This window comes from Mustelus asterias, chromosome 1 (genome assembly GCF_964213995.1).
Source record: "Mustelus asterias chromosome 1, sMusAst1.hap1.1, whole genome shotgun sequence".
Classification (NCBI taxonomy): domain Eukaryota; kingdom Metazoa; phylum Chordata; class Chondrichthyes; order Carcharhiniformes; family Triakidae; genus Mustelus; species Mustelus asterias.
In genome coordinates this window covers 106070123-106098014 of record NC_135801.1, presented here as the reverse complement: position 1 = coordinate 106098014, position 27892 = coordinate 106070123, and the positions used below count along the sequence as shown (strand labels likewise).

Below are 27892 nucleotides of genomic sequence, written 5' to 3'. Positions count from 1 at the left end.
TAACCAGTTTGGTGGTATCAGCAATAACAAGTTGCCATCATTAAGAGATCACCCCATATGAGTGAATGTATGTGAAGGAGAATTCCCTAGGCCCCCTACCACACTGCAAACTTTTGAAATCAGACCACAAAATGCAGACTTACTATTATTACTATCTACCAACAAATGCACAATTAGTGATGCAAAAGATATAAAGTCAATTGCAAAAAGTTACATATTGTTTGTTAAGTACCAGTTGAACATTTTGTGATAGAAATGTACTAATTTCCAGTCTATCAAGTGACCAAAGAGTCACTTTCTCTACGTTTTGCTGCAGCTCCTGACTAGGCCAACAGTGTTCACAATTTTGTACATAACCAGTATTAAACTGACTACATTTTTGGAAGACTTAGGTTGTCTTTGTAAAGTATCCACTATACACATATTCCCCGAGCAGAAATTGAATACAGATATAGTGCCAACCTTGGGATTGACTCTGTGGCAGATTGTGGATATTGCCAATTTCCAATTTGAGGGCATGGAGTGTTAAGGTTATGTTTTTCAAGGAAGGATAGCAAAGGGCAGTTTTCAAAGAATTAAAGACAAAGCTGCGAAATAAGCCAGGAAATTATTTGAAGCTGCTTCAGATCAGTCAGTGCTATTTGTCAGATTTGAGACACTGTACCTGGTAATGCTAATCACAGGGCTCTAATAGCAGACCTTTAGATGAAGCATAACGTTCATCCAACAAACAGAGATTAACAATGTTGCCCTGGACTCAGCAGAAACTCTCCACCCCTCCAAAACCAGGTAACAGTACAAGACTTGCCCAACTCCATTACATCGCTGCAATAGAAATCCAACAACATTTCATTCTGAGTTCCACGAATGCCATTCCTGACAGGGTAAAAAGCGGCCATCCACAGAGTTGAATTCCACAACAAACTGTAAACCCAGCATTTGTCTCACTCCTCCCATTCCAATCAAATCAAGGATTCAACCCTGGTTCAATGAAGAGTGCAGAAGGGAATGCCAGGAGCAGGACTAGGCTTACCTAAAAATGAAGTGTTATTCTGGTGAAGCTACAACACAAGACTACACTTGCATGTCAAATAGCATAAGCAGTAAGTGATAGACGGAGCTAAGCAATTCAACAACCAATGATCACACCCAAGCTCTGCAGTCCTGCCACATTCAGTTGTGAATGGTGGTGGACAATTAAATTTAATTGAAGGAGGCAGGTAGCTCCACAAATATCCCCATTCTCAATAATGGGGGAAGCTCAGCATATCAGTGCAAATGATAAGGCTGAAGTATTCGCAATAATCTTCAGCCAGAAATGCCAAGTGGATGATCCATCTTGGCCTCCTCTACAGATCCACAGCATCACAGATGCTAACCTTCAGCCAATTTTACCCATTCCACATGATATCAAGATACATAGAAACACAGAAAATAGAAGCAGGAGTAGGCCATTCGGCCCTGCTCCACCATTCATTTTGATTTTGGCTGATCATCAAATTCAATATTGTTGTCTACCTGGATTTCAGCAAGGCCTTTGACAAGGTCCCTCATGGGAGGTTAGTTAGGAAGGTTCAGTCGCTAGGTATACATGGGGAGGTAGTAAATTGGATAAGACACTGGCTCAATGGAAGAAGCCAGAGAGTGGTTGTGGAGGATTGCTTCTCTGAGTGGAGGCCTGTGACTAGTGGTGTGCCACAGGGATCGGTGTTGGGGCCATTGTTGTTTGTCATCTATATCAATGATCTGGATGATAATGTGGTCAATTGGATCAGCAAGTTTGCTGATGATAGAAAGATTGGAGGTGTAGTGGACAGTGAGGAAGGTTTTCAAAGCTTGCAGAGGGATTTGGACCAACTAGAAAAATGGGCTGAAAAATGGCAAATGGAATTTAACGCAGACAAGTGTGAGATATTGCACTTTGGAAGGACAAATCAAAGTAGAACGTACAGGGTAAATGGTAGGACTCTGAAGAGTGCAGTTGAACAGAGGGATCTGGGAATACAGGTACAGAGTTCCCTAAAAGTGACATCACAGGTGGATAGGGTCGTAAAGAGTGCCTTTGGTACATTGGCCTTTATAAATCGGAGTATCGAGTATAAAAGTTGGAGTGTTATGGTAAGGTTATATAAGGCATTGGTGAGGCCGAATTTGGAGTATTGTGTACAGTTTTGGTCACCTAGTTACAGGAAGGATGTAAATAAGATTGAAAGAGTGCAGAGAAGGTTCACAAGGATGTTGCCGGGACTTGAGAAGCTGAGTTACAGAGAGAGATTGAATAGGTTGGGACTTTATTCCCTGGAGCGTAGAAGATTGAGGGGAGATTTGATAGAGGTGTATAAGATTTTGATGGGTATAGATAGAGTGAATGCAAGCAGGCTTTTTCCGCTGAGGCTAGGGGAGAAAAAAACCAGAGGGCATGGGTTAAGGGTGAAAGGAGAAAAGTTTAAAGGGAATATTAGGGGGGGCTTCTTCACGCAGAGAGTGGTGGGAGTGTGGAATGAGCTGCCGGATAAAGTGATACATGCGGGGTCACTTTTAACATTTAAGAAAAACTTGGACGGGTTCATGGATGAGAGGGGTGTGGAGGGATATGGTCCAAGTGCAGGTCAGTGGGACTAGGCATAAAATGGTTCGGCACAGACAAGAAGGGCCAAAAGGCCTGTTTCTGAGCTGTAATTTTCTATGGTTCTATGGTTCTAATATTCTGATCCCACCTTCCCCCCTTATCCCTTTAGCTCCAAGAGCTATATCTAATTTCTTGAAATCACACATTTTTGCCTCACCCAGTTTATGTAGAAATGAATTCCACAAATATTGTGGCTACAAAAGCAAGTCAGAGGCTGTGCTGAGTAACACCTCCTGACTCCCTAAAACCAGTCCACCATTTGCAAGACACACGCCAAGAGTGTGATGGAATACTCCCCACTTGCCTGGAGAAATGCAGCTGCAACAACACTCAAGGAGCTCAATACCATTCAGAACAAAGCAACCTGCTTGATTACTACCTCTTCCACAAACATTCACTCCTTCCCCACCACCAGCGTAGTGGCACTAATGTGTACCATCTACAAGACACACTGCAAGAACTCACTAAGACTGCTCAGACAACACCTTCCAAACCCATGACCACTACTCTGTAGGAGGAAAGTGACAGCAGACACATGGGAACACCACCACCTGGAAGTTCCACTCAACATCCTGACTTGGAAATATATCACCGTTCCTTCACTGTCACAGGGTCAAAATCCTGGAACTCGCTCCCCAACAGCAATGTGGGTGTACCTACACCATGTGGACTGCAGCGATTTCAAGATGGCAGCTTATCATCACCTTCTCAAGGGCAATTAGGAATGGGCAAAAAAGCTAGCCTAGCCAGTGTCAGCCACATTCTCGGAATTAATAAAAAAGATGGCCAACACTGGTTTAATGAGATGTACAGAAAGACAGCTGCAAGCATACCTCCAATGAGATGTCAATCTGGTAAAGCTACAAGACAGGACAATATGCACGCTAAACAGTGAAGCAGTATATTTAGGGATATCCCATTGTTACGATCCCAGTTGATGTTACTACTGCAAGAGAAGATTCCAGAATGGAACCCTGGCTCAAAAGATTGTAACTTTTTGGTTTTTTAAGTAAACATGGAGGAATAGAGTGTGATGTTTGTGTACCTTCAAGAGATGTTTTCTGCGGTTGTAAGCCTTTTTGGCTTGTTATTTTCTCATTATGGCACCGATTTGTCTGGAAGAGTCTTTTTATTGCTGCTTAAACAGGGGTTTCTTTATTTTTACTGAGATGTTTATGACTCTGCATTGTTAGGAGAAAAAAATTGGTTTCATTTTCAGTTTGAGTCGTGGTTTAGTTTGGTTTTAGAAGTGACATTAAGATGGAAGGAAATGTCTCTCACTCTCTCCCTGGTTTTGGAAATTCTGCTGGTCATCTGAACGTAAGGTCTTGCATTTCTGAAGAGGGGAATCTGCTGTTGGTGGCTTGCCTAGAGTCCCTGATGTTTTGGGAAGCTGTTCTGAGTCTATCCAGAGAAATGCAGACTTCATCCAAATAACTCAAATTCTAACATCACGTGAGCATTAGTCTATGCTGTATTAAACCTGTCAGAAGGATCTTGTTTATGGGATTGGTTTAATTGGGACAGCTCCTATATTTGTTAAGGGTTATACATTATCATGGTTGTTTTGATGCTGTTTGTAATTGATAAAAGTTATTGCTAATATTCTTACTATACATGTCAACTATTTTCTTAAATAAACTGTTTGATGAAAGCTCCCTAGTGGGTCATTTGAATCATACCTGAAGTAAAACCTCTCATGCTTATCCTAGCCAAATTCAAGATGCAAAACTTATGATCCAGAAGGGCTCCATAAAACATTTGAGTTTCTGACCTGAACCATAACAAGAGTCACAGTACCACCCACATTAGTTTTAAACAACAAGAAACATTTCTTAAACACAAGTCTGATTATGATACAATATCCCTTTACTCCCTTCTTAGCTTCACAACTATATCGTTTTCAAAGGTAGCTCCTGACTCTCTGAAACTATATGGGTGATGCTGCTCATATAATCCCTACAGTGTAGAAGGAGGTCATTCAGTCCATCAAGACTGCACCGACAACAATCCCATCCAGCACCTAACCTTGTTACCACATGTTATCTCCCTGACACAAAGGGGCAATTTGGGCATGGCCAATCCACCTAACCTGCACATCTTTGGACTGGGGGAGGAAACCGGAGCACCCAGGGGAAACCCATGCAGACAGGGGGAGAACGTACAAATTCTATGTCAGCCAAGGCCGAACTGAACCCAGGTCCCTGGTGCCGTGAGGCAGCCCGTGCTAACCACTGCGCCGTGCTACCTGATTCAACCGATCTTCCATGGATTTCTTCTCATAATTCCCCCAAATGATTACCACAATTTTCCAAACTCCCCTCCAAAAAACATGCTTTAAAATCATCTTTCAAACAATGCTTTCCATCAGCAATTTGCATTAAAATTTCTCCATGTTTTCCAACAATCCTTTCAAATAAAGCTTCCATTCTACTTGTAAGAAGGAATCCAGTACCAGGTTGTCCACCTCTTTTCAGGTTTGCTTTGTCTCAAATACTTTCTACACAAACTCAGCTACTCAGTCCCCTGCAGAATATTATTGTCTCAAACACTGGAAATAAGGATAACAAATCTGATAATTGTTTCAGATATGTGGCTTGTCTGTAGCCAACCTCATTGGCTCTTTTCTTCCCAGGTCTGACTTCAACTTCCATAAACAATGCCCTGTTCCCAAAGGCAGTTCCTTTAACTTCAGACTTCTTGGAAACTTCCCTTCATTTCTCTAGTTTGCTTAATTAGCTGTTCTTTAAGTTTTCTGCATTTGTTTCTTATGACTCTTGCAGCAAAGCTGAGAGATGTTTTGTCTCCAAAACCAACTACAATGAATTTGGCTAAAATACACCCAAAAAGCCTTCCTAGATTAAAGATATCCCTGGTTACTAAGCAATGACTTTATGCTTCTTCCAGCCTGTTTGTTCTTCACACTGAAACCCTCTCCAAGCACAATAGAAGCATGGTTTTAATTGAAACCAACCCCCCTCCCACATGCAAACACCTTTAAATGGCATGAATTTAACTATAGGTTTACCGTTCCAGACACAGAAACACTAAATTAAACCTGTTATATATTTGGGTACTGTGTTGTTGTGCTGCCACTTTATAAGTCTAGTCATGCGTTTAATTCGTGATGTCATCGGCTGCCTCACAGGTTTATAGTCAGTCTAACCCCAGCTTTTATACAGTGAATAACTTCTCAACAAACCTGCCTGGTTGACTGCAACCAACCCATGTGCTGTGGCTCCACTTTTTTATCCTCAAGTGCAACACATACAACAAAACTCATTTAAATATTATATCTTATTTCTGACAATATAAATACAAATTACTGAAAATTACTTCTACTTGTTATGATGCTGAGAAAGCAGATCAATGTTACTCGCCGTGTCCAGTCTTTGAGATTGGTGGACACAGGTGGAGGAGGGAGCATTAACATCTGCATCCACAAGTAGAGGCACATAAAAGACTGAAACACTTGCAGCCGTCTTCAGGCAGAAATGCCATGTCCTACTCTGTATATTCTTCATATTCCCATTCACAAATGCCAGTCTTCAATCAATGCAGAAAATAAAAACTCATGGTACAGGAGTAGGCATAATTGATTTTTTTCTGGTGAGCAAGATGTAACGAGTGACATGCATTTCAGAGGGCAGTTGAGAGTCAACCAGATTGCTATGGCTCTGGAGTCACATATAGGTCAGACCAGGCAAGGACGGCAGATTTCCTTCCCTAAAGAACATGAGTGAACCAGATGGGTTTTTCCGACAATTGACAATGGTTTCACGGTCATCAGTAGATTAATTCCAGATATTTTTTGTTTTTAAAAATCGAATGCAAATTCCACTGTCTGCCATGGCAGGATTCGAACCCAGGTCCTCAGAACATCAGCAGAGTTTCTGGATTAATAGTCTAGCGTTATGCCACTAGGCTATCGTCTTCCCCTAATGGATGATTGCACAGTTCTCCTTCATCTGCAACTCAAATAATGAAGAAATCTGTGCCCAAATGCAGCAAAGCATGTAAAATTTCCAGGCTTGGGCTGAGGTGCGGCATGAAAGTTATTTTTCACCTAGTTCCAGGCAATGAACATCTCTAACAAGGGAGAACCTAACCAGCTACTCATGTCATGCAATGATTGCTACCACCATCCAAGAAGTCACCTTTGACTATTAACTTAACTGGGGTAGTCAACCAAATGCTGTGGCTACGAGGGAAGAGATTGGCTATTCTCCAAAATCTTTCTACCTCTGCAAGAGGCATCAAACATGAGATCTATTTGCTCGTATGGATGCAGCTTTAAAAACACCCAAAAACTCTACACCATCCAGGACAAAGTAGTAGAATCATAGAAGAATCATAGAAACCCTACAGTACAGAAAGAGGCCATTCGGCCCATCGAGTCTGCACCGACCACAATCCCACCCAGGCCCTACCCCCATATCCCAACATATTTTACCCGCTAATCCCTCTAATCTACACATCCCAGGACACTAAGGGGCAATTTTAGCATGGCCAGTCAACCTAACCCGCACATCTTTGGACTGTGGGAGGAAACCGGAGCACCCGGAGGAAACCCACGCAGACACGAGGAGAATGTGCAAACTCCACACAGACAGTGACCCAAGCCGGGAATCGAACCCAGGACCCTGGAGCTGTGAAGCAGCAGTGCTAACCACTGTGCTACCGTGCCACCTGATCAGTATTTAATCCATTAATTTAACCACTGATGTACCATGATGGCAGTGTGTACCTGCTCACTCTGGAGAATGTTCACAGATTGTTGACATATTAATCAAAGCTTACAAGAGCATGGGACTTGCCCTGCACATCAGGAAGACCAAGTTCTCTATCAACCTATACCAAATGCATCAAATCCAACACCTTCAATTCAGATTCATGAAGAAGTGTTCAAAAATACCCCTCACTTTTCATGTCTTGGAAGCTGTCTATCTCAAAAATCTGACAAGTAGTAGTACACAATGGAAACCAATGTGCTAGCTCAGCCTATGGTAAATTACACCCAATAATTATTTGTAAAAAGCAGTCACTTTTATGTTGGGAAATTCAACAACCAATATGCAACCGAGGTTCTTAATTCCAGATATTTTTTATTGAATTCACATTCCACCATCTGCAGTGGTACCAGGAAGGAACCTGTGGGAGGACGCAGTTTAAGAATAAGAGGTCTGGGAGGGTTACATGATATAAGGGCAGGAGTGGCTGTTTTTGTGAACTCCGATGCTACTCAACTTTTAATCCTCATGCACAACCCATAATTATTTGATCCTGATATGTATAATCTGTGCTATGTTCCTGGAAGATCCTGGCTAAAGCTTGGTGATGAGAAGCCAAGTTGAGTCAAGAACGTCCTCTTCTGATTGAGGCAGTCGAAGATAGCTGGGGTAGGGCCCACTTCACTGTGATGGTATGACTGGTGAATGGGCCTACACTTTGGTGGTGCCACTGGCACTGAGATGATGGCTGCCATTGAGTGAAGTTGTGGGTGACGGTTTCAGCTCCCCAGCACAGATTATTGGGGATCACATTGATGAAGTACAAGCTATCCTAAAGAGAATGGATGAAGCAGAGAAGAGAATCCCATCAGTCAAGAGGGCAGTTTCCTCGATGGGGGCTCACCTTCAGTCCTTGAAAATCCTGCTGCATGGTACATCAAACATCCTGGTTGATTTGGGGAAATAGGGCCGGAGAAGGAGTATCCATGTGCCCAGTCTCCTGAGGGGAGCTGGGGATGAATTCTCAGCCAAATTCGAGAACGAGCTGCTATGCTTTCACAATCTCTTTTTGAAGGCTGGACGTTGAGTTCAATGGATCACACCGTTTCTCGTTTTCGATGCCTGGGGTTGATTGGAGACTCCGATCACTGGTCTTATATTTAACACGAAGGACAAGACAACGAGAAAGACTGGAGGCGGCCAATGTGACCGGGGCCTAGGTTTCTCTTTACCAGGGCTTTGGGACGATGACATGGTAGAGATGCAAAGGCTTCAGTGAAACTCTGGATGGATCCAGGATATTGCTTGATGGTCCTGTCATGGTTTTGGCCTTTTGAAGCTCCATGGATGTTTATATTATCCTGCAGTCCATCAGTAATCCTCAACTTTTCTCCCTTGTGATTATACTCCTGATTTTGAGATAGTGTCTTTTATTCTGACAAGGGTAGTTGATATATGACCACAGAGGCATTTGTCACTTGTTATCCTGTTACACTTCAAAAATCAGGATTTGTTAACCATGGACTGTATGCCCTGTAATGATATCCTTGTGTTGATCCTGTACTTTGCTTTTTTCATATTGAGGGAATTCTGTAACTGAGCTCTGGGGAGAGTTTTGCTGATTATCCCGCTTAGAGTAAGACTTGAATGTATCCCCTGTAATTTCACCTCTTAGTTGATCCTGTTATGTGAATTATCATATTGATAGAGGCAATCCTGTGAGTGAGCATGGTGGCAAATTTTTGCTCGTTATCCTGTTGAACCCAGGGACATCCACTTACTAGACCTATACAATTTTTATCTGTCTTCTCGCCTTATAATCCTGGCATATATAGTGGTGGACATTTTCGCCTGATATCCTTTATTACAATTATGGTTAAAATATGAGTAGCGCCATTGCAGGGAGGTGGGCAAGTCGTTTAATATGGAGGTAGTGGGTAGGACTCAGAGTCCTTACAGAGGGTGAGGAAACCTCAACCCCCCACCCCCGCTCCCCCAAGGACTTGTGGGCTTGTGTATTTCAGTTGTTTTGGCGTTATAGAATATTTTGGATTAAGGAATCCTTGCTTGTTTACTATGAAGGTACAAGCAGATCATGTATCCTGGAAAGACTGGGTGTTTTTTTTTGTCATTAGCGTCTGTACTGTCATTGGAGTGGGGGAATTATGTACTGTGGTGCCTGGGCACGTTTGATTAATCTTTGGAATATATAGCCTTGTCAGGTTGGTCTCCTACTTTGACTTGGCTGCGTGGTAGCGAAAGTGGTTACTTGATTACATCGCTCATGGTATGCACGATGAGCATATTATCCAGTTGTTAGGGTTTCTCTGATGAGGGGAAAATGGGTGGAATCTCATTGATGGCAGGGCCTAAATGGCACCTCTGGGTCCCCCAGAGCAGGGGTAGTTTGCTTTGTTCAACATATAAGCATCGAGAGTATTTTTGGCTTGTTGGCCCATTTCTGGTGTGTCATTGAGCAGGTTAGGGCAATAGTGGCTGTATTTATCCAGATCAATTGGAGGGTATGTCAAGAGGGGGAGCAGGTGAACCTTCAAGATGTCCTGTTTTGGGGCTTCTGGATTACTCTCCTTCTTGAAAGTTGGTTCTCCTGGGGATATAGTATCCTGCTGGCTGTGGGCCCAAGTGCTTCGGTTCAGGTATCTTGCCTGCTAAAGAGCACACAGAGACCATGTCTAACATCTACTGCATAATCCTGATGCTCCTCTCTCTTTGGGGTTTCACTTCTTTAACTGGGTGGGTGGGGTGCTAATATAGGTTCTGACTTTCTTCCGTATAAAATGGGTTAAATTTTCCGGTGATGGGTGCCTGATCGCTGCCTCTGATATGGCTGGTGAGAAGGGAGATTTGTTGTGTTGCGAGCCTAGGCGAGGTGCAAGAATCCTTGGTTCACTGGTTCCTGTATACAAAAGAGAGTAAACTGCCACACCACGTCTTGTACAGATGACAGTATTCTGATGCTCCCATTTTTCCAGGTTGTCCTTTGATTGCTTGCAAGTACTGGGATGATGAGTTAGGTCCCGGTTGGTTGCATATTACTCCATAATGGATCCAATATATTGTGCATCTCTATCCCTCTTATCCTGTGGAGGAGGGCATGGACAATGGGGCCATATGTTAGTGGTTTTATCCTGAGATCCTCCACTCTTACTGGTATTGTTTCTTTATGAAAAGGAGAGGACAATGACTGCAATGCTTTATAATTTGAACCATTTGTATGAATATTTGCTGGTCTGTTCTGTATGTTTGTGGAATAATCATTACTCTGTATGTATGACTAGAGGTTTAGGATTTATTGCGTTTTGGGTAAAATGGAAAACCTTCAATAAGAATAAGAGATCTACCATTTAAGATGGAGATGAGGAGAAACCTCTCTTTCAAAGGCTTGTTCGTAAATGGAACTCTTGTCCAGAAAGAAGTGGAGGCTCGACATTGCATTTATTCAAGGCTGAGTTAGACAGATTTTGATGGGACAAGGAAGTCTAGGGTTATGTGGGGCTGACAGGAAAATGGAATTGAGATCACAACCAGATCAACCATGATCATTTGAATGGCAGGGCCCAGGGCTGTCGAGGAGGGTAGGAAAGGGAGAAACTGCAGGAGTCAACTTCAAGTTCAATGGAGGGGGCAAGGATATCAATTAATTCTTTTCACTCTATTTCTGTGCGAGTCAAAGTACTCCATATGTTATCCAAATATCTGTAGAACTACATAGGAAATGAGACACTTAATACAGTACACTCTCTTGCCATTCTAACCCCCACAGGTTGGTTTAACAAAAAGTGAATTTTAATTTCCAAGTTTAGTAATTGGATTAGAGTTTCAACTGATCTGTCAGGCCTGGGAAATTTTTTGAAGATAAAACGGGCAGCCAGCATACCTCTGTCTGTTTCCATACTTGTGTACAGACTTTCAATGTCCATTGTACATAAAAACACAAGAAATAGAAGCAGGCATCAGCCATCAGGCTTTTCAAGCCTGCCATGCTAGATCATGGCTGATGTATGTCAGCTTCAATTCCTTTTTTGCGCCATTTCCCCTTAGCCTTCTTTCTATTCCTCAATCTATCAAATATTTATCCATCTCCACTTTGAATACTTTGAATGATGCAGCATTCTTTGAGGCAGAGAATTCCAGAGATTCACCACCCTCTAAGAGATTTCTCTGCACCTCAGTTTTAAATTACCAGCTCTTTATCTTGTAGCTATGCTCCTTGTAAAATGTATGACATTGAGCTTTACTGTTAGTGAGTTACTACCTCTATAAAATGGTATGCATCTTTAATGTAAGAGGCTGCTTCTGCGCTAAGGGGTTTCAATCGATGTCTCATTAAAATAAGGATTAAAGCGTGGAAAAAAGTCACTGTAATCGGCCTCCAGTATATGTGAATTAGAGCACTTGTTAATTTTGTGTTCCAGAATTAATGTCTGCGTATTTCCCTTGTGCACAGTTGGACCTTTGGAAGTCAGTAGCCTGGCACGTTTGTCACTTTAAGCATAAAATACTGAGAGAAAAGGAACTTGAAATTGAAAAAGAATGTGGGAGAGTGCTACTTGTTTGCAATAGATGAGTGACTCATTTCCAAGAAGTTATCTTGTGCCGAGTTGTTACAATTTTTATTTTGGCAACAGAATTTGGGAGGTTTATATATGAATTAACAAAAACACCTTAGTTATAGATTTGAAGTTACACATGATGTAACTGGAGCGGAGGAGGTTGAGGCTGGAATGGAGGAGATTGAGGGGAGACTTATTAGAGGTTTGTAAAATGATGAAGGGGATAGATAGAGTGAACGTTCAAAGGCTATTTCCTCGGGTGGATGGAGCTATTACAAGAGGGCATAACTATAGGGTTCATGGTGGGAGATATAGGAAGGATGTCCGAGGTAGGTTCTTTACGCAGAGTGTGGTTGGGGTGTGGAATGGACTGCCTGCAGTGATAGTGGAGTCAGACACTTTAGGAACATTTAAGCGGTTATTGGATAGGCACATGGAGCACACCAGGATGATAGGGAGTGGGATAGCTTGATCTTGGTTTCAGATAAAGCTCGGCACAACATGGTGGGCCGAAGGGCCTGTTCTGTGCTGTACTGTTCTATGTTCTATGTCTTGGATTTTCTTCTATATTTGGCTGTGCATAATCTCCTACTGTACCTCCATCCCATATCCCAATTTGGTATTTGTGTTCGCAAATCAATTGAAAACAGCAAATGCTAAAAAATATTCAACACAATACAAAAGTAATATTATGTGTATGCATCACCTAATAAAGGAGTTAATGAGAATACAAATTATCTGAGAATACTGATTATCACCAACTTTTTATTCACTTTTCATATAGAGAGAGGGAGAAGAGATATCAGACTCTGCAGATAAACACTTGGTTCAAGGAGTAAGAGTCTCAGGCCCTGCCTGTGCCAGCCATAGAGTACCTATTCTAATATCATTTCCCAGCACTTGCTACATCTGTAGCCTGTCTTGAATGCTATGCTGTTTCAAATGCTCATCTAAATGCTTCTTAAACATGGTAAGGGTTCCCTCTATCACCCTTTCAGACAGCGAGTTCCAGATTCCCACCACTCTCTGGGTGAAAAAGGTTTTCCTCAAATCCCTTCAAAATCTGTCCTTTACCTTAAATTTATGCTCCTGGTTATTGACTTCTCTTTCTCTCTCCACAGGTGCTCCCAGAGGCTTGCTGAGTTTTTATGCATTTTTATGTTTTACTGCCACGTTCCCTTGCACCTTAACATGCCTATCTTTGTTCTGCCTTCCAGACTGGGGGATGTGGCGGTCTGGAATGTGCTGCCTGGGAAGGTGGTAGAAGCGGGTTGCCTCACATCCTTTAAAAAGTACCTGGATGAGCACCTGGCACGTCATAACATTCAAAGCTGTGGGCCAAGTGCTGGTAAATGGGATTAGGTGGGAGTTCAGGTATTCCTCGCGTGCTGGTGCAGACTTGATGGGCCAAAGGGCCTCTTCTGCACTGTACGAATCTATGACTTGGGTTTTCTTCTATATTTGGCTGTGCATCATCTCCTACCGTACCTCTACCCCATATCCCACTCCCTTGCCAAATTAGTTTAAATGACCCCCAGCAGCACCAGCAAAACTCACCACAAGGATGTTGGTCCAGTTCCCATTTAGGCACAACCTGTCTGATATGTCCCAGTCCCATCTTCCCCAGAGAGACCCAGTGGTCCAGGAATCTAAAGCCCTCCCTCCTGCACCATCTCTTCAGCCACACATTCATCTACTATACCCCCATATTCCTATACTCACGAACACATGGTACTGGGAGTAATCCAAAAATTGTAACCTTTATGGTCTTCCTTTTCAATCTGCTACTTGAGACCCTAAATTCTTCAACAAAAATAAGCCCAATTCTACTTGAATATTACACAAGTAATGGAACAGTGGTATTTGCAACAAAATGATATAATTCTAAATTAGTGTTAGGTTTCTCTTTAATTGCTTGATAAAGTTAATACTGCTAAATCTCACATTAAAAGTTATGTTGACATTTCTCATTAGATATCTCTTTTAAGGTACCAACAAATTAAACTAACTCAAATTAACTAAGGGACAAATCAAAAGGGGCAGCTCCCCCACACAACTGCTAACTCTAAACTGTCTCAAGTCTTCAAGAGTTCTTACACCCATAGAAGAATCTGACAAAGTCAGTTCAATGACCACTGCTCTGGTGACATCATCTCAAGTCACATACATCACAATCTGCATGATGGCATTAGTGGGTTAGACATGCATCTCAGGGTACACCTTTAAGCACAAAATACAGAATTCAGAGTTTCTAATTCCAAAATTCAAGAAAAAATAATTTTATTATTCCACAACCTTAAAAATTGATAAATTACAAGATTAAATGACCCCCTAGGAAGACGCAGAGTAAATTAAGTACTCAGCCAAGTTTTTAAAATACAAACCATTTTTTTCATTCAACATTTGTGTATGGTTAAGTTTTGTTACATATTTTAGACAGCAGTACATCACTTTTGCACTGAAATGAAGCACTTTAAGTTTAACACAACTTGGCTATTGATTCTGATTACACAAAATGTGCAACAAGCAAGACAGACAACACTACTTCCATGAGATAGTAGCACTGTATATTTTATAGTCTGATTCAAAGCCATGTTTGAAAATCTTGGACTACTTAAACATGAACATTGCTATTTCTCACAGAGCATTAAATCAGCTGGGAATCAATATACACCATCTCTGCCCCTGGACAAAAAAAAAATGCAGTCAGCACTAACTCAGGTCTGCAGAATGCATATTACATTATCTCAGTATGACAACATCCCTACACAGAATTCACTGACAACTATCTCAATAAAGTCAGAAAATGCTGGAAAATCTCAGCTCTTGACAAATGGTAATCTAGACTCTAAACGTTGGCTCTATTCTCTACCCAGAGGTGCTGTCAGACCTGCTGAGATTTTCCAGCATTTTCTGTTTCAGATTTCAGCATCCACAATATTTTGCTTTTATCTCAATAAAGTACTGACCATATACTGTTAAAAATATGACAAACTTCAAACTAAGGACTTCAGCTTCTCTGCCAATGGAACATAAACAATCACCTCAACACTGACATTTGGATCTTGCCTTTGATCAGAAGTTACTGCAATTATTAAATATTTTGTTCAGTTAAAAATACTTGTTAGAAGTTCTGAAAGTGTGCACATAAGGATTTACACCATGAGATGGCAAAGTGCAGATATTAAAAGATGTGTTCTAGACGACCACCTTTGACCTCAGGTCAACAGTTTTTCGCAAAAAGGAAAGGATGTGTTTTCCCAGTCAACTTCCAAATAACAGGCCAGAACCCGGGGGGGGGAGTGGGGGTGGGTCAGATGGAAACACAAGAGAAACATTTAACCGCATCGACTGACTGCAGATGATCCAAGTACAACCGAATTGTGAAAGTCTGATGGGAAAGGGCGTTACTCCAACTGCAGTCCCGATTACCTTTAAATTCACACTCGGACAGCACCACATATACCACGCTGGGGTCCAGGTGAGAGAACATCTCGGTCATCCTGTCCAGCAGCTCCTCCTTGTTCATCCCGGCCGAACCCAGGGAAGCAGAAGAGCCCGAGGCCCGACTAGAGACTGGAGCCTGGGCACGATTAGCTCTACCTGGAGCCGGCACCGAGGTGCTGACCCTAGGAGGAGGCCCCAGTCCTGGCGGTCGAGCCGGACTAGAGGCGGCGGGATTCCGCCTCTTTCTCGGCATTTCTGCAGCTTCCTGTCGGCTCGAGCCCGGCGCAGGGAACGGCCGCAGCGCGAGAGCCAGAGCACGGCCGCAGCTGACGTCACTCGGCGGGTGTCTGGGGTCACGTGACTGAGGAGAAAGGCCAAGGCTTGTGGTCTAATCAGATTGCTGCTGTTTGGTTCTGCTAACATTCAACCCATAGACTGCAAATGTAGGACACTCCTTTATACACACACAGGATCATAGCAAGCACAAATAGGCCACTCAGCCCTTCCAGCCTGCTTCACCATTGTGGCCTCAACTTTCTCGTGACTTCATTTTGATTCCCTGGTTTATCAAAAGTCTAAAACTCTACTTTGAATAAACTCAATGATTCAACCTCCACTGCTTTCTGGGGGCGAGAATTCCAGACTAACAACCTTCTGAGAAAGTTCTCTTATTCTTAAACTGTGTCCCTCAGTTCTAGTCTTCCCAGTAATGACTCATAATTGCCCTACCAGGGAACTCTTTTTCTCCCTCTTATAGGGCATTTCTTTTGAAACCAACCAAATAAACGAACTCAAATTAACTTGGGGACAAATTAAAAGGGTCAGCTCCTCAAAAGGAAGGGGGAACAGCCCGAACCAAAAACAAAGTCGAAAGGAAACTTAAAACTTTAAATCATAATGTGATTTTCGGGGTTTATAATACACCCCAGCCCCTGCGGTGCCCATCGGGCACAGAAGGCATCAACTGCGCCCGTGGACACCGCATGCTCCCTCTCCAGGGACACCTGGCCATGAATATAGGCGCGGTAGAGGGGCAGACAGTCAGGATGGATGGCCCAGTCGATCGCTCGCTGCCTGGACCTGTTGATGGCTTGTCTCGTCAGGCCCAGGAGCAGGTTCACGAGGAGGTCTCCATCGCGACCCACCCTCTCCGCACCAGGTGCCTGTAGATCAGGAGCGTGGGACTGAAATGCAAACAAAACATCAGTAAAAGGTTTTTCAGGTAAACAAAAAGGGAGTGCAACCTAAGACACAAAATGTAGACATGGTCCACGGACTCCACAAGGCCACAGAAGGGGCACGCTTGGGAGCCTGTGAACCGGAAAAACCTACGGTTGTACGGAACTGCTGCGTGCAGCACCCTCTACCCCAGGTCCCCAAGATAATTGGGGGAGATCCCTCCGTAGAGGGATCTCCACTGGGGACCTCCGCTGCCCAGCGGCAACAAGGCCTGCTAAGATGTATCCGGGCGACAGGCGAGGATGTGGTAGTGGAAGATGTGTGGCAGCAGCCCGTACAGGAAACGTCTCCGTGCAGTGGAAAAGGGAACGGAGGACATTTCCGTGAAGCGGCACATGCTGTGGGGCACCTGACCCGGGGGGGGGGAGGGGGGATCGAGGTTTTGGGCCAATGTGAAATTCCATCCGAGCAGAGGAACGCTCGGGCAGGATCCCACTGCACGCCTGCGCCGCCTCAAGACCGCGTGTGCACTCGGAGCCAGGCCCGACCATCCTAAGGTCTTGAATGGCTTTGGCCGGATGCCAGACGGCCACCCCCACGCGCTCAGCCAGCACGTGGGGGCTCATCCAGCCCGCTCCTCCGCCATCCAGCACGTCCCCGATCCTGGTCACCCCGGCGTCCACGGCCCTCCTCTCCGCCAGCCACTTGAAGTTATACGCCTGCCCAATCAGGGAGACTTACTTGTATATAAATATGGGAGTGTCAGAACCACTGGATTTTGACTTTGTATATGGAGTGGAGCAGAGAAGAGAATCCATTGAAGGGTCACCAGCCTCGGAGGAAATATTTCGCCCATAAGAGGAAACATTCTCTGAGTATCCACCTTGCAGAATCTTTATATATTTCAATAAGATCACTTCTCATTATTTTAGACTCCAGTGGGTATCGGCCCAATCTATTCAACCATTCTTCATAAGAAAAGCTCTTCATCCCAGGAATGAATGGAGTGAACCTCTGAACTGCTTCTCACACGGTTATATTATTTTTCAAATAAGGAGACTAAAATTGTATCAATTTCTCATTCCGGTTCTTAGTTTAACTTCAAATTCACTAAGACATACAGATCTACAAATTGAAGCTTGGTTTAAAATGTGTTTTTCATTAAGTGAATAGCTGGGAATCTTCAGAATCTATAGAAATTTATAGTATAGAACAACAACAACTTATATTTGCAGCTTTAATGTAATGAAACATCCCACAGTGCTTCACACATCATTATACATCAAAGAATGCTACCAGGCCACATAGTGTGGGTTCGGGGAATTAGCAGAGTAAATACGTGGGGTTACTGGGATAGGACCTGAGTGAGATGCTCTGTCGGAGGGCTGTTGCAGACTTGATGGGCAATCAAGCAAGCTGCTTTGTCCTGGATGGTGCCAAGCTTCTTGAGTGTTGTTGGAGCTGCACTCATCCAGGCAAGTGGAAAATTACACTCTCGACTTGCAGATGATCAACAGGCTTTGAGGATGTAGGAGGTGAGATACTCAGTGCAGGATTTCTAGTCTTTGACCTGCTCTGGTTACCACAGTATTTATATGGTGAGTCCAGTTCAGTTTCTGGTCAATGGTAGCCCCTAGGATGTTGATAGTGGGGGATGCAGTGATGGTAATGCCATTGAATGTCAAGGGGTGATGGTTGTCAGATCCTCTCTTGCTGGAAATGGTCATTGCCTTGCATTAATAACATATAGTACTGTGTTAAGAGTATTATTGATCCTATGTACAACATCATGGTGATTTCCTGTCATGACCAGAGGAGTAAAGAGGGAAGGGTGTTATATTTTTAAGTGGTTGCATGATTGCTTTAAGAGTTGGTCACATGATTTGATGGTGATATCTTTGGGTGATTCACAGGCGCCTGTTTAGTTTCATTTTGTACTTTGTACAGGCAACAGCTCTTTTAATAAATCTGTTGTTTTAAGTTTGAATCTACGTGTGTAAGCCACATCTTTTCTTTTGGTTAAAACCCACGACCCAGAACATAATTAGGAAATTAGCTTGGGTCACTGGCTGTGGGGAGTTTGCACATTCTCCCTGTGTCTGCGTGGGTTCCCTCTGGGTGCTCTGGTTTCCTCCCACAGTCCAAAGATGTGCGGGTTAGGTTCATTGGCCATGCTAAATTGCCCCTGAGTGTCCCGGGATGCATAGGTTGGAGGGATTAGTAGGGTAAATATGTGAGGTTGCGGGGATAGGGCCTTGGTGGGATTGTTGTCGGTGCAGACTCGATGGGCCGAATGGCTTCCTTCAGTACTGCAGGGATTCTATGATTAGACAATTCCTTTCCCAGTGAACAGTGGAGGCTGAGTTGTTGAATATATTCAAGACTGAGTCAAACTTTTGATTGATAAGACAGTTCAGGATTATGGGGACAGGCAGGAAAATGGCATTAAAGCCACAAACAGATCAGCCATTATGTTTTCTAATGGTTCCTTTTTCTTATGGTCTGATGAATCCATCTTTTTGGTCTCCTTCTTCAGCTGAGCCATCCATGACTTTCTACCTTAGCTGTCTTTGACTCGCACATTTGCCACTGCCAAAAAACTGTTCCTTCTGCTGAATACCTTAAGCTAAGACCTCCATGTCTGTTGTGGCCACTGGCTGAAATTCAATGACTCTGTTTTGTTTATTTTTCTCAAGCAATCAAAGCCACAGACTGATTTCTGAAAAGCCTGATATCACAGCTAGGAGTTTGAATTTGCAACTACCCCAAAGATGCCTGGAGACTTGGGTGTCTGTTTCAGTCGGGAATTGTCACTAAAAATAACACAAGCATTGAAACCCTGGTCAGTGTAGACATCTGCTTGCCAACCACACATTTCACCACAATATAAACATGAAGATCTATGTTTTTAAAGGCCACTGTAAAAATTTTATTTTATGTTCTTACCAGTTCCTTACTTTATCTGAGGCACACAGGCTGTTTCTGGATCCTGTCCAGGAAGCAGCGGATACTTTTGACGCTCGCATTTGCAGTCAGAATTCCTGATTTATAGCAACATTAAGATTCTTTAATGATTGTCTTCACATCATTGAGGTTAATGTGAAGCAAGGCAAACAAATCTTTAATTTTCTACTGAGGGTTTTAAATGACACAAAATAACATTAATAGTACCAAAGGCTGCATTATAGTTTCACTGTAGATTTTGCTACACAATGCCGTTTCACTATAAAAGGGATTTAAGGTAAGTAATGTGGAGCTGTGCTTATGTCAACCATGGGAATGTGCAAAGTGTGGTGTTTCTGAACAGACATATAGCATAATGTCTGGTAGTTACTATCTACTAAGGTTTTAATCATACTCTCCATATTTCTGAGAGAGTCAGAGAGTTATAGAGGTTTACACATGGAAACAGGCCCTTCGGCTCAACTTGTCCATGCCACCCAATTTTTACCACTAAGCCAGTCCCAATTGCCCACGTTTGGCCCATACCCCTCTTTACCAATCTTACCCATATAACTATCTAAATGCTTTTAAAAAGAAAAAATTGTACCTGCCTCTACTACTATCTCTGGCAGCTTGTTCCAGACACTCATTACCCTCAATGTGAAAAAATTGCCCCTCTGTATCTCTCCCCTCACACCTTAAACCTATGCCCTCTAGTTTTAGACTCCCCTACCTTTGGGGAAAGATGTTGACTATCTACCTTATCTATGCCACTCATTATTTTGGACCTCTATAAGATCATCCCTAAGTCTCCTACATTCCAGGGAAAAAAGTCCCAGTCCATCCAGCCTCTCCTTATAATTCAAACCATCAAGTCCCATTAGCATCCTAGTAAATCTTTTCTGCACTCTTTCTAGTTTAATAATATCCTTTCTCTAATATGGTGATCAGAACTGTATACAGTATTCCATATGTGGCCTTACAAATGTCTTATGCAATTTCAACAAGATGCCCAACTACTATATTCAATGTTCTGACCAATGAAACCAAGCATGCCGAATGCCTTCTTCACCACCCTGGCCACCACTGACTCCACTTTCAAAGAGCTATAAACCTGTACCCTTAGATCTCTTTGTTCTATAGCTCTCTCCAACGCCCTACTTACCCTTGTTTGATCTACCAAAATGCATCACCTTGCATTTATCTAAATTAAACTCCATCTGCCATTCATCAGCCCATTGACCCAACTGATCAAGATCCTGTTGCAATCCTAGATTACCTCCTTCACCAATCTTGGTGTCATCTGCAAACTTATTGACCATGCCTCCTAAATTCCCATCCAAATCATTAATATAAATGACAAATAACAGTGAAACCAGCACTGATCCCTGAGGTACACCGATGGTCACGGACCTCCAGTTTGAAAAACCATCCTCTACAACCACCCTTTATCTTCCATCACCAAGCCAATTTTGTATCCAATTGGCTACCTCACCCTGGATCCCGTGCGACTTAGCCTTATGCAACAATCTACCATGTGGTACCTTGTCAAAGGCCTTGCTAAAGTCCATGTATTCAACGTCGACTGCACTGCCCTCATCTACCTTCTTGGTTATCCCTTCAAAAAACTCAATCAAATTTGTAAGAAATGATCTTCCACTCACAAAGCCATTCTGACTGTCCCTAATCAGTCATTGCATCTCTAAATCTTGGATATCCTGTCTCTCAAAATACCTTCTAACAAGTTACCCACGACAGATGTTAGGCTCACCAGCCAGTAGTTTCCAGGCTTTTCCATGCAGCCCTTCTTAAACAGAGGCACAACATTTACCATCCTCCAATCTTCAGGCACCTCACTTGTGGCTGTTGATGATTCAAATAACTGTGCTAGGGGACCCACAATTGCTTCCTTAGCCTTCCACAATGTCCTGGGAAACATTTCATCAGGTCCCAGGGATTTATCTACCTTGATGCGTTTTAAGAATTCCAATACGACCTCCTCTGTAATATGTACACTCAAGATATCACTATTTATTTCTCCAAGTAACCTAACATCCATGCCTTTCTCAACAGTAAATACTGTTCAGAAATATTCATTTAGGATCTCATCTCTTCTGGATCCACACATAGATGACCTTGTTGATCCTTAAGAGGTCCTATTCTTTTCCTATTTACCCTTTTGCCCTTTATGTATTTGTAGAAGCTCTTTGGATTCTCTTTTGCCTTATTTGCCAAAGCAATCTTGTGTCCCCTCTTTACTCTCCTGATTTCTCCCTTAACTCTACTCCGACAACCTCTATACTCTTCAAGGGATCCACTTGATCCCAGCTGCCGATGCATGTCATATGCCTCCTTCTTCATTTTGACCAGGGTCTCAATATCCCGAGTCATCTAGGGTTCCCTACTTCTACCAGCCTTGCCCTTCACTCTAAAAGGCATGTGCTTACTCTGAACCCTGATTAACACAATTTTGAAAGCCTCCCACTTACCAGACTTTGCCTGCCAACAGACTCCCCCAATCAACTTTTGAAAGTTAGAACCATAGAAAATTACAGCTCAGAAGCAGGCCTTTTGGCCCTTCTTGTCTGTGCCGAACCATTTTTTGCCTAGTCCCACTGACCTGCGCTTGGACCATATCCCTCCACACCCCTCTCATCCATGAACCTGTCCAAGTTTTTCTTAAATGTTAAAAGTTCCTGCCTGATACCATCAAAATTGGCCTTGCCTCAATTTAGAATTTTAACTTTTGGGCCAGACCTATCATTCTCCATAGCTATCTTAAAACTCATTGAATTATGGTCATCGGTCCCAAAGTGATCCCTCACCAACATTTCTGTCACCTGCCCTTCCTTATTTCCCAAGAGGAGGTCAAGTTTTGCCCCCTCTCAAGTCGGGCCATCCACATACTGAATGAGAAATTCCTCTTGAATACACTCAACAAATTTCTCTCCATCCAAGCCCCTAATGCTATGGCTGTCTCAATCAACGTTGGGAAAGTTAAAGTCCCCTGCTATTACCATCCTATTTTTCTTGGCTTTATCAGTAATTTCCTTACATATTTGTTCCTCAATTTCCTGCTGACTATTTGGGGGCCTATTGTACAATCCTATCAAAGTGATCTCCCCTTTCTTATTTTTCAGTTATACCCAGTGGGTAAACCCTCAGAAATATCCCCTCTCAGTACTGCCGTGATGTTCTCCTTAAGCAAAAACACAACACTCCCTCCTCTCTTACCACCTGTTCTATCTTTCTTATAGCATCTGTACCCTGGAACATTGAGTTATGTCCCTCCCACAGCCATGTTTCACTAATAGCTATAATATCACAATCCCATGTACCCATCCATGCCCTGAGTTCATCTGCCTTGCCCAGCAGGCCTCTTGCATTGAAATGAATGCAGTTTAATCTAGACATTGCTCTCTGCCCTGCTCTTTCTTGACCTGTCTAAGATTAGGATTACTGACATTGTCATTACTATTTAACGTGCTCTCTCTAACTTCCGTGCTGTCCTCAAACTTCTCTTCTATCTCCCTGCTGCTTTGGGTCCCATTCCCCTGCCAAGCTGGTTTAAACCCTCCCGAGTGGCTCTAGCAAATCTCCTGCCACGATTTCAGTCCCCCTCCAGTTCAGGTGTAACCTGTCCCTCTTGAACATGTCACCACTGCCCCAGAAGAGATCCCAATGATCCACAAATCTAAATCTCTGCCCACTGTATCAGCTCTTAAGCCACACATTCATTTGCCTAATCTTCCTATTCCTACTTTCCTTACTGACAGAAGACTCTGAAGCCCCTCTTTCCTTCCCCACACAGACACATACCACACTTACACACAAGCTGGTGTGCAGCTGCAGCCTTGCTGGTGACATTTTTATATAGCCTTGAAAAGAAATAAAATGGGCCTAAGACCAAGAGGCAAGTAAAGAAAGATCAGTCCAGGTGCTGCCTGGGCCTTAAACAAAGACTGGAGCAACCCATCTAGAAACTGTTCCCCACCATAATAAGTCTGAGAATCTTCAACTCTCAATCAAGATTGATATCTTTGAGCCAGAGAGATTTGAGTAGGAGACATCCACTGCAAATGTGTTTGCTCTCGATAGTCTCACTGTCCACAAACTCTCATGTACCACAGTCCAGGTACACAATGTGCTCTGCCATATCCTGATCTAAATTATTTGTATTTAGTTTTTTTTCATGCAAAAACATATCTTATGCCCTTTAAATCCCAAAGGTACAAATTACCTATTCACAAAAATGGCAATTTGCACCTCATCAGTGAATTAACGAAGTGCCATTTACCAAAAAAAGGACAAATTTCCAGGCTTCAAAATGATGCGTGTTGACTTTGCAATATTCTTTGCATGTTTTCAGGACTAGAGCTGTTTTCAGTATACTCGTTTTAAGTCTTCTCGCATGATAATGCTATTCCTTCTGATAACCACCATGCCAGTGTTGCTTTGCTGGCTCCCAGGTGCCATCTCAACAGATTCATCCACAACAAGATTCACGGAGGAGTCAAAGCCATGCTTTATATCCCGGGGTCCGGGATGTGTCTGACAGGGTATTCAGGACTCTTAGGGGGGAGGGAGATAAACCACAAGTTATTGTACATGTGGGGACACACGACATAGGGAGGATAGGGGAAGGGGATATTAGGCAGGGATTTATGGAGTTGGGGTGGAAACTAAAGGCCAAGACTGACAGAGTGGTTATCTCTGGACTCTTGCCTGTACCACGGGATAGTTTAGAGAGGAATAGGGAGAGGGAAGGTTTGAATTCATGGCTGAGGGGATGGTGCAGGAGGGAGGGGTTCAGGTACTTAAGCAATTGGGGCTCGTACTGGGGAAGGTGTGACCTCTATGAGAAGGATGGTCTACACCTTAATCAGAAGGGGACCAATATCCTGGGGGGTAAATTTGCTAAGGCCATGCAGGGAGGTTTAAACTGATTCGGGGGGGGGGAGGGATCCTGAGTAGTGGGGCTGAAAGTGAGGGATGCATGGATGGGGACTGCAATGCACGGCATTGCAGAGGTGGGGTGGAGCAGGGTTTGAAATGTGTATACTTCAATGCCAGGAGTATTCGCAATAAAGTGGGTGAACTTGCAGCGTGGATCAGTACCTGGGACTTCGATGTTGTGGCTATTTCAGAGACATGGATAGAGCAGGGGCAGGAATGGATGCTGCAGGTCCCGGGGTTCAAATGTTTTAGTCGAAGTAGGGAAGGAGGTAGAAGAGGGGGAGGGGTAGCATTATTGGTCAGAGATTGTATCACAGTGTCAGAGAGGAGGTTTGATGAGGACTTATCTGTTGAGGTAGTATGGGCGGAGATTAGAAATAGGAGAGGAGAGGTCACCCTGTTGGGAGTCTTTTATAGACCTCCTAAAAGTTCTAGAGAGGTTGAGGAAAGGATTGCGGAGTCAATCCTGCTTAGGAGTGAAAGTAATAGGGCAATTGTTATGGGGGATTTTAACTTGACTAATATTGACTGGAATTGTTATAGCTCTAGCTCGTTAGAGGGGTCAGTTTTTGTTCAAAGCGTGCAGGAAGGTTTTTTGACTCAGTATGTAGACAGGCCAACTAGAGGTGAGGCTATATTGGATCTGGTGCTGGGAAATGAGCCAGACCAGGTGCTAGACTTGGAAGTTGGTGTGCATTTTGGTGATAGTGACCACAATTCGGTTACGTTCACCTTAGTGATGGAAAGGGATAGGCATGAACCTCGGGCCAGTGGTTTTAGCTGGGGGAAGGGTAATTATGAGGCTATTAGGAGAGAATTAGGAAACATAGGTTGGACTAGGAGATTACAGGGACTGGGAACGTCCGACATGTGGAGTTTTTTCAAGGAGCAGCTACTGCGAGTCTGTGATAGGTATGTCCCTGTCAGGCAAGGAGGAATTGGTAGGGCTAGGGAACCGTGGTGCACCAAAAAAGTTTCTTTGTTGGTTAAAAAGAAAAAGGAGGCTTATGTTCGGATGAGACGTGAGCACTCGGGTAGTGCACTAGAAAGCTTTAGATTGGCTAAGAGGGAGTTGAAGAGCGAGCTTAGAAGGGCTAAAAGGGGACATGAGAAGACTTTGGCGGATAGGGTTAAAGAGAATCCTAAGGCGTTCTATAGGTATGTCAAGAACAGAAGGTTGGTTAGGGCAAGTTTAGGGCCAGTTATAGATGGCAGAGGGAAGTTATGTGTGGAACCGGAGGAGATTGGTGAAGCATTGAACCAATATTTCTCTTCGGTGTTCACGCAAGGGGACATGAATATAGCTGAGGAGGACACTGGGTTGCAAGGGAGTAGAATAGACAGTATTACAGTTGATAAGGAGGATGTGCAGGATATTCTGGAGGGTCTGAAAATAGATAAATCCCCTGGTCCGGATGGGATTTATCCAAGGATTCTCTGGGAGGCAAGAGAAGTGATTGCAGAGCCTCTGGCTCTGATCTTCAGGTCGTCGTTGGCCTCTGGTATAGTACCAGAAGATTGGAGGTTAGCGAATGTTGTCCCATTGTTTAAGAAGGGGAACAGAGACTTCCCCGGGAATTATAGACCGGTGAGTCTCACTTCTGTTGTCGGCAAGATGTTGGAAAAAATTATAAGGGATAGGATTTATAGTTATTTGGAGAGTAATGAATTGATAGGTGATAGTCAGCATGGTTTTGTGGCAGGTAGGTCGTGCCTTACTAACCTTATTGAGTTTTTTGAGAAAGTGACCAAGGAGGTGGATGGGGGCAAGGCAGTGGACGTGGTATATATGGATTTTAGTAAGGCGTTTGATAAGGTTCACCATGGTAGGCTTCTGCAGAAAATGCAGATGTATGGGATTGGGGGTGATCTAGGAAATTGGATCAGGAATTGGCTAGCGGATAGGAAACAGAGGGTGGTGGTTGATAGTAAATATTCATCATGGAGTGCGGTTACAAGTGGTGTACCTCAGGGATCTGTTTTGGGGCCACTGCTGTTTGTAATATTTATTAATGATCTGGATGAGGGTATAGTTGGGTGGATTAGCAAATTTGCTGATGACACCAAAGTCGGTGGTGTGGTAGACAGTGAGGAAGGGTGTCGTAGTTTGCAGGAAGACTTAGACAGGTTGCAAAGTTGGGCCGAGAGGTGGCGGATGGAGTTTAATGCGGAGAAGTGTGAGGTAATTCACTTTGGTAGGAATAACAGATGTGTTGAGTATAGGGCTAACGGGAGGACTTTGAATAGTGTGGAGGAGCAGAGGGATCTAGGTGTATGTGTGCATAGATCCCTGAAAGTTGGGAATCAAGTAGATAAGGTTGTTAAGAAGGCATATGGTGTCTTGGCGTTTATTGGTAGGGGGATTGAATTTAGGAGTCGTAGCGTTATGTTGCAACTGTACACAACTCTGGTGCGGCCGCACTTGGAGTACTGTGTGCAGTTCTGGTCCCCACATTACAGGAAGGATGTGGAGGCTTTGGAGAGGGTGCAGAGGAGGTTTACCAGGATGTTGCCTGGTATGGAGGGGAGATCCTATGAGGAGAGGCTGAGGGATTTGGGATTGTTTTCGCTGGAAAGGCGGCGGCTAAGAGGGGATCTTATTGAAACATATAAGATGATTAGAGGTTTAGATAGGGTGGATAGTGATAGCCTTTTTCCTCTGATGGAGAAATCCAGCACGAGGGGGCATGGCTTTAAATTGAGGGGGGGTAGTTATAGAACCGATGTCAGGGGTAGGTTCTTTACCCAGAGGGTGGTGAGGGATTGGAATGCCCTGCCAGCATCAGTTGTAAATGCGCCTAGTTTGGGGGCGTTTAAGAGATCCGTAGATAGGTTCATGGACGAAAAGAAATTGGTTTAGGTTGGAGGGTCACAGTTTTTTTTTTAACTGGTCGGTGCAACATCGTGGGCCGAAGGGCCTGTTCTGCGCTGTAATGTTCTATGTTCTATGTTCTATGCTAAATTCCTTGCACATGTCTTCCTCCATTCAATTTTAGTGACAGTTTCTCGTCCATGAACATCTTGGGCTCAGGCGGATGGGCTTTGCTAATGTTCACTGTTAGATGACTGGGTGGCTTTGCTTTCTTTCTCCTTCTGTCTAACTCTGGACTTTTTTCTGTCTTGGATCACCTTGTCTGTAACAAGTTATTTTTCTTTTGCTACATGCTAATTTGAACTAAGCAGTGGGCAAAAAGTTAAAATACTTACCGCCTCAAGTTTCCATTACAATATTGGTTGGGATTGAGAAAAAAGCAGCACCTCTTGCCCTTCTGCACCAAATTCTCACTTGTACCAAATAATTCCCAACTTTAGCACCCTCTTAATATTGCAGTCTTTTCACAGCCGCTCTACACACAGCAGATGCCGCTTACTTATACCTAACATCAACTCCAGACCATGTGAAGTCTCATGGACATGGGCAAGGGAACCTCCTG

The 27892-nt window shown here is 43.5% G+C and overlaps 1 protein-coding gene and 1 pseudogene across 3 annotated transcripts in view; both read right to left on the bottom strand.

Annotated features, from left to right (window-relative positions):
- The window catches only part of n4bp2 (NEDD4 binding protein 2), a 384372-nt gene extending 368601 nt beyond the window's left edge, over nt 1–15771 (bottom strand). For all 3 annotated transcript variants that reach the window (XR_013498346.1, XR_013498344.1, XM_078216414.1), the window contains exon 1: nt 15366–15771. Coding sequence is in view for 1 of the 3 variants with exons in the window: in XM_078216414.1 (XP_078072540.1) it covers nt 15366–15633 (268 nt within the window). In the remaining 2 variants the exon portion in view is untranslated. The remainder of the gene's footprint in view (nt 1–15365) is intronic.
- An 8114-nt stretch (nt 15772–23885) lies between these two features.
- LOC144509165 (small nuclear ribonucleoprotein G pseudogene) lies at nt 23886–27478 on the bottom strand (annotated as a pseudogene).
- Nucleotides 27479–27892: the final 414 nt, after the last annotated feature.